At 30.8% G+C, this 8,072-nt stretch overlaps 1 protein-coding gene across 4 annotated transcripts; it reads left to right on the top strand.

The window, feature by feature from the left end:
• Positions 1–527: 527 nt before the first annotated feature.
• On the top strand, positions 528–4,947 carry LOC110810612 (cytokinin riboside 5'-monophosphate phosphoribohydrolase LOG7). 4 transcript variants are annotated; one of them, XM_088209170.1, is made up of 7 exons: positions 528–764; positions 1,850–1,947; positions 2,740–2,770; positions 3,439–3,538; positions 3,668–3,738; positions 4,356–4,499; positions 4,607–4,947. In XM_088209170.1, exons 1-7 carry the CDS (start codon positions 657–659, stop codon positions 4,700–4,702), a joined length of 648 nt encoding a protein of 215 aa, XP_088065296.1. In that variant the 5' UTR covers positions 528–656; the 3' UTR covers positions 4,703–4,947. The 4 variants fall into 4 exon arrangements, with proteins under 4 accessions (XP_088065296.1, XP_088065297.1, XP_088065298.1 ...); XM_088209171.1 differs by lacking the exon at positions 528–764 and adding an exon at positions 805–964 and having other exon boundaries at positions 4,607–4,946; XM_088209172.1 differs by lacking the exon at positions 528–764 and adding an exon at positions 806–1,058 and having other exon boundaries at positions 4,607–4,946.
• The last annotated feature ends 3,125 nt before the right edge of the window (positions 4,948–8,072 follow it).

The raw sequence follows: 8,072 nt of genomic DNA, 5'->3' as shown, positions 1-8,072 counted from the left end.
GTTTAATACTGTATTTGAATTAAATTTATTCGCATTTTTGAATATATATTTCGGAAATTAATGTTCAAAAAATTACTTATAATAATATTTTGAATTAAAAACAAACTCAAACAACTTGTTGTCTACTAATCACGTGTTACGGTTTGTTTGCACAATAGAATTTGTCATCTCCTAAACTTGGAAAACTTTGTTTCGCGAAGTTTAGAGGATCAAAACGACGTAGTTTTTAATAAAACCCCGGTGGGAAGTAATTAATAAGCATTTATTCAAGAGCCCTTCTACATATATAAAAAGCCCAAACATGTACATATCGTCAACAGAAAGGGAAGAGTATTCTCTACCTTCCAAAATTCTCAATTTTTTTTTTTATAAATAAAAAAATAAAGAACTAATTATTATTAAATTAATTTAAAATACAAATAAAGAAAAAAATAATGTTAACCCCATGGTAATAGGAGTCTATATATACCCAAGCATTACTGGGCAGAGGAGTAAGATATTATTTTTGGCTTGAATTTAGCTACTGATATTTATCTATAAATATACTTAAACAAATACTCATTTTGTTCTCATTCTCAACCCTCCTCTCATTTTCCTGTTCAGTAGTAAAACAGAAACAACTCTTCCCCCTTTCAAGGGAGAGAGAGAGAGAGAGAATGGAAGAGACAAAATCTAGGTTCAAGAGGATTTGTGTTTTCTGTGGAAGCAGTACTGGGAAGAAACCTAGCTACCAAGAAGCTGCTCTTGACTTGGGAAGAGAACTGGTAAATGCAAAAAAAAAAGGGGGGGAGAAGAAAGCAAAATCCTTTTTGATCATCTTTTCTTTTTCTGGGGATGAGTGACTCTTCACCTTTTCTTTCTTACACCTTTTCATATGATATACATATATATTTTTTCTTTCTGTTTTTTTTTTTTGGTGGGAAGAGAAGAAAGTTCCATGGAAAGCAAATCCACTTTGAATCCAGTATGGAGAATTGGAAAATTCCCACTTTCTGTTTTCATCTTACCGTAATTTAAAAACTTTTCTCTGAAACCAGATTCTCAGGTTTCATCAAATGGTGATTCCTTGATTCCTAATCTGGGTTTTAAACTATAAGCTATATGCTTTTTTTTTTTTTTACTGCGTCAATGGTGCAACCTTTAATTTTGATTATATATATTTGACTTAGTGCGATTTGACACCATTTCTTCTCTCTCATCTCTGTACTTTCCTTGTCATGAACTTGCAGAGAAGAGAATCAAAACATGTTCCTTCTTCCAAACGAAAAAACATCAAAACATTTTCTTTCTCTGGGTAAATTGTCAAGTGGGTGTGTGGTGTGTAATTGCTGTGTGGAACCAGCTGTTTGGCTGTCAACGTGGGCTTATTATTGTTGCTGAAATTAAGCTTATTAGAAGGTTTAGGGTTTATCGCTTATGGCTTATGCTTATAGCATGAGAAAGAGAAAGAGAAAGAGAAAGAGAAAGAGAGAAGAGGGATTGCTAGCTGTAACCTGCCTGTCAGTCGAGCAGCCTTCTTGCATGATAGTGGTGGTTTTAGTTTTGTTTTCCATTTTAATAATTATTTTTTTCTCCATTTTTTTTAAGAACTTTTATTTTATCTCCATCTTAAAGAAAGAATTTTTAACGCACTCATAAAAAAATTAACATACATGCTGCCTCGGGTATAATGACACCTTACACGGGCACCTTCTCTAGAAAAACCTTCATGATTTTTGTTTATGGGTTGCTGCTATATGTTTGTAATATACATATATATGTGTGTTTATATATAGGGTTTGTATGAGAGTTATAATTGTGTGTAGAGCACGTGTTAATGGGTTTGGTTTTCGATGTCTGTTTATTGAAGGTGGAGAGAAGGATTGATTTGGTCTATGGAGGAGGGAGCGTGGGATTGATGGGTCTTGTTTCTCAGGCCGTTCATGATGGTGGGCGCCATGTTCTAGGGTTTGTGCTCTCTCTCTCTCTCTCTCTCTCTCTCTCTCGCTCTGTGCATATATATAAATATATATAAATATACACGAGCGAGTTAATTTCAAAAGACAAGAAGGATAATTTTATAATTTTTTTCCTGGATGTTACATTCTTATGTGCTTTGAATTGGGTAACATTCCCTTTTAGACGACATCAAACATATAATTAATAATTTTGTTTTCTTAATTAATTTTGATCCCTCTTGAACCATGCAAATTCTTTCTTTTCTCAATTATCTATGAAGTGGGTAATTCTGAAACTGGTCAAAGACAGACATCATGGGATCAAATGCAGGGTCTTGACGAATGAAATGGGAATAATCTGTTTGTGAGGGGAGAACATTGGTCTTTTCCTCCCGGTAATGATCACTCATTACCGGGTTTAATTAGATTTTGTGTTTTGAAAGTCAAATCTTTGGCAGTCCACTTTAGAATTCAAAAGGTTATGGTGTATTGAGCAGTTTTTTTTTGTTTTTTTTTTTAAAAAAAAATGAGTTTGGAGTTGAGCATAAATGATCCAAGTTCACACTGAAATTTCCTCTCTGACAAAATATAGAAAACTCTTGTCCAAACATTGAACAAAAAAAGGCTTTTTAAAATTGGTCTGATGGTACAGAATATAAATGCAGTTTGCTTCTATAAAAATAGCTGTAAGCCAAAAGTGTTTTGAATCTTTCTTAATTTGTTTAGTAGCTAAGAATTAAAAGATTATTGTTATTGGAGTGATTTATGAAATGTTTATATATGTTTGTTGGATTTCTTGCAGGGTGATTCCAAAGACCCTAATGCCAAGAGAGGTATATCCAAAAATCCCTTAAGAAAAATTTGGAAACATTACTCTTTTGTTTTGCAGTAGTGGGACAAAATCTATCACTCACAACAGTATATATGCACACATATATATATATATATATTCATGTTGGCTCACTTTTTGAATGTCATGGAACAGTATATATTTATATATATATATATGTTTATGGTTGCCAACAATGCCTTAGTGTTTTTGGGTTACTGGACTCTATTATAATCAAGGATGGGACTCTCTGTGGGGCTGAATCTTGCTTCAGTTTCCCTTTACATTGGCCTAAAAAGATTTATCTTACTTCTTCAATCCAATTTCACTACTACCCAAAAAGATCAATAAAAAGCAAATGAAAAAGGAAAGGGAAAAAAGGGAAGTAAAAGCCTGTATCTGTTCTTCACTACTGCATTTCTTTATATATATATATATATATATATATATATATATAATATGTGCAGAGAGTGGATCAAACACCTTTTTGAAATTTTTAGATTAATGGCTACTGACCCATTTTGTTGGAGAAAAAGTTCTTGTGATCTTGTAATCTATTATTGCTTAATTAATTTGCTTTAAAGATGGTATCTATATGTATGGAATTTGATAAACTGGGAATTGTCTTTTATATATATATATATATATATTAATATGTATGTATTGATGCAGATAACTGGAAAGACAGTTGGAGAAGTTAGAGCTGTGTCTGATATGCATCAAAGAAAAGCAGAAATGGCCCGGCAAGCTGATGCCTTTATTGCTCTTCCTGGTATACCTATCATCATTTTCTATCCATAAACATTATATAATATGTAGTTAAATTTCAATATATATATATATATATGTATATATATGTATTCTAAAAGAATCACATGTAGTTATTTATTGCTATTTCCAGGTGGGTATGGCACTCTTGAAGAATTGCTTGAGGTTATTACATGGGCTCAGCTTGGAATCCACCGCAAACCTGTGAGCCATTTCTTTCACTCTCTTCTAATTATATATGCCTTAATTAAATTATAATTTTTAATTAAAAAATTACATGTATATTAATTATATATAATATAGTCTCTTCATTAAACGAGAAATCATCAATTACTTGTTTGGACGACCGGAAACAACTGGGATTATTTTATATGTTTCTAAGATTAACGACTCTGTGTATAATGTTTAATGGAACCATGCATGATCACATGACGATATGGAATTCTTGTGATTGTATATTCTATATACTGTATGTATATATAGGTATCATATATTTCTGGGTATATATATATATATATATTTGTATGGCTTGGCTATCAAAATTTTGTAAGTATAAGAAAGAAAAATGAGGATAGCATAGAATCAATCCATGTGGTTTACCCAATCGTATTCACATGGAAAGATAGCTTAAGATCTGATAATCCAATCATGGACGTCAAACTTGATTTTTGGAGAATTAATTACTTACAACTATTAGTATATGTATATATCTCCGTTTGAATGGGAGTAATCATAATTATAATTATAGTTATAATTTAGTCGGTCAAAACGACGCTGTTTTGATTAAATAAATTATAATTAAAAATATGGAATTTTCACAGGTGGGTCTTCTGAATGTTGATGGTTACTACAACTCCTTATTGTCTTTTATCGATAAGGCCGTTGATGAAGGCTTTATCTCCCCAACTGCTCGTGGAATTATCGTTTCTGCCCCTACAGCCAAACAATTGGTCAGACTACTCGAGGTAATATATATATTATTTTTAATTTCTCAAATTACATTTAAAATTTTATAATTATTTATAATTTTATTAAAATATTATTTCTTTTTTTTTAAAAAAAAAATAATCAGGATTATGTGCCGGAGTACGATGAGATAACGTCCAAATTGGTATGGGAGGAGGTCGACAGACTAACCTACGTGGCCGAATCAGAAGTTGCCACGTGAAGTTTTAAATTTATATTTTGAATTTTGCTTCTTGCCTGTTCGGTATATAGGTATATATACGGTCTTATACCGTATATCTTGGGCACAGAAACTTTTTTGTTCTTTTTGGAAATTATGAGCTCATATATATAATTATATAAAAGTTAAATTTAGAATTATACATTTTGTATGGAGAAAAAAAAAAAAAAGGATTTTATTTTTCTCCTTTGTGAAAATTATGGAGGGATAAAAAAGATTCAAAGTTACTTCTCTCTGTTACTTCCATTTGTATATTTATATACTATTATTTTGTTTGATTCAAATTCATTATTTTTTTGGGAAATTAATGGTATATTATACTATTACGTATAATATATAATATAGGGTTTTATTCTATATATATACATATATATATTGTACTGCGATTGAGTTTAACATGCTTTGGATTTTAATTAGGAAAAAAAAGAAAGTAATTTTAATTCTGTATTATATTATTTTTGTTTAATTAATAAATAATAAAAATCATAATATGTTTGCCTAATTCAAGGAAACGGAGTTAAGTGTTATGGTGTGTCGGCGGTGTATGGTAAGAGTGAACGACCACGATCACACGTCGTATGTTTGAGTGACAAACGGTCAGCTGTTTCCGCGTTGCAAACAACGGTGGGCTCTCGTGCGTGTTAACTACCGATCATAAGCTATCAGATTGAGGACCCCACTGTTTGTGAATTGATTAGGTTCGTGTACCGCCTAATTAGTAATTACGACTCGTTTAGATCTAAATCATAATCTTACTTTTATATATAAAAATCATTCAGTATTTTTTTAAATTAATTTTATAAAATATTATAATAAATTCAAACTTGTAATTTTAAATATTAAAATATAATTTTATTTGAAATGTTTTAAAAATTAAAAAAAATCTTATAATTAATTGGGATTATTATTTATTTAATTAGCAAATTAGCGATGATAAGAACCGGCTTAGTGGGTCCAGTGTTCCTCACTTGTAGGAATATTCATCCCTTGTTTGTTTGTTTATGTTTTCTTCTTTCAACAATAATTTTTCTAATCCCTCATTATTTTACTTATTTAAATTATTATTACTCAGTTTATCCATATATAAAGTTAGGTATGACAAACAATTAACTATAACCCATTAAATTCACTAATTTGTTGAATCTCTTCCGATTTTTAACCTATTCTGAATTGGGTCGGAGTGAATTTTTTAACATATCTAATTGGAGATGAATCAGATCTAAATTTACAAATCGAACTATGAAACCTGCTCTGTATCAGTTTACTTAGAAGTAACCCGGGTTGACAAGATTTCAATTGAATTTGTATCCTTTTTCTTTAGTTCCATTTCATAATTTAAAAGTGTGACCTGGTGAATTATTTAGAGAACAGAATGAAGGCAATAATAAAAGAGTGTTTTGTACAAATATAAGGAGACCAGTTTCTTGGTTGATGATGTTTCATAGCTTTCCCATAAAATTATTAGCTTATTCTCATGTTCTTATTATTCTTTTCTTTTTTCCCCTTCAGTATCAAGATTCTTCTTCATCACATTATATATATATATACGCACATACACATATATATTGTAATGCACCAATCATCTAGTAAGGAATTTAATGCTTTTGACTTCTAGATAATTGATTAGTTTTTTTTTTATTATTTGTTTGAATTTAATTTAATGAAACAGAAATGAGAATGTATAATTTAAATTATATATTTTTTTATAAATTTTATCTTTAATAAGTGAGGATATGAATTTACAATGTTATTAAAATTAAAAATTTTAATTGATTAGAAATATGATATGTTAATTTAAAAAATTAGAATTCAGAGAATAAGCAACTAACGAATAATTAATTTCTTAAGGTGATTAATTATATTAATTATTCCCCCCAAAAAAAGGAGAACGTAATAATATATTATGGTACTGGATGCATGTGAGACACATGATGACCCAACTGATCAATTTGATTGTCTCAACTCTGATGTACATCAAGATTCTTTGTGGTCAACAACAAAGTAGTCAATAAGATCTATGGCTGTAGTTTAACCAATAATTTGAAGGATCTACGGCTCTGATTACTTGTTTGCAAACTGAAGAAATTATATCCTCAACTCAAAACATATAATTAGGTTTAATTGTCATTCACCTCTTTTTATTTATTCGATTATTAAATTATTTTAAATTGGTTCAACAATTAACCAATTTCTCCTATCATATAATCAATTTTTTAAGGAAATAATTATTTGAGAATTTCTAATTCTTACTATTCAAGTGTAAAAATTTATATGATTTTTTTACTTTTAAATTTAGTAATTAAATAAAAATTTAACCAACTTTATTTCCCACCTTCAATTACGGGTAGACTAGTTCATAATTCCAACTTGGTTTAAGTGTAAATTTGTAATTACCAAAAACATATCTAAAGTTTAATTTCATAAACATTTTTTTTGGGGGGTGATCAATTAACTCTAGTTAATATTGGGTAAAGTATTTTTTGAACACAACTGTAGCGGCCCCGGAAATATTAAAATGAAATGAGTATTTAAATATATCAAATGCGGAAGCGAGATCAAAATTTCAGTTAACATCCCTTACACGAAAAACCAAAAACGTACTTAAATTATAAAAAAGGTTAAACTAACTAAAAGAGAAACTCGAAAACAAAGCTATGAGCATGACTATAGAGTCTCTAGGCATCCCCTTCGTCGTCCTCCTGCGGAACGGGCTCGGGAACCATGTCTTCCTGATCTGAAATGGTTAAATAAGGAGTGAGCTACACTAGCCCAGTAAGAACATCACGATATCTCACCGTCACGGAGGTAAAGGTGGGTAGAAAACAAAAAAAGACCAATGTAGCATAATTTACAACAAACTCGCTTATTAACATAAAAACCTTTTCCATCCACTTACCTCGGTGGAATTTATGAAAACAATATAAGAAAAACAATAACATTATCATAATCATGGAATAATATAAGCTGTAAAACATAACACTTATCACACCTCTTGTAATTCAATCATTGTACAACATATCTTTTTCTCATTTACCAGCCTACTAGTATCCGTGGGGGTCCATAGGGGTCCCGCTACCCGTTAACCTTTAACATTCATAATCAGTTTCCAGGGCCGTCCCCATACCCCGTCCGGTATGGGCGCCAAAACCATAAGATCTCCATACCCCGTCCGGCATGTGAGACCACAATCCCTGTAGGGTTCCCTACGGACCCGGTCCGTCCACCATCTCCCAGGATATCTAGTCAGGCTGACCCCCATAATACAATTATCAGTCTACACAATCTTTTATTTTCCTTTTCCTCAGTCAGCATCATCAATTCACATTTAAACAAGCAAATCGTAATTCATGCC

This window comes from Carica papaya, chromosome 8 (assembly GCF_054855325.1).
Source record: "Carica papaya isolate Zhongbai chromosome 8, ASM5485532v1, whole genome shotgun sequence".
Classification (NCBI taxonomy): Eukaryota; Viridiplantae; Streptophyta; class Magnoliopsida; order Brassicales; family Caricaceae; genus Carica; species Carica papaya.
The sequence above is the reverse complement of the archived record's forward strand: the minus strand, read 5'-3'. Positions and strand labels throughout refer to the sequence as shown.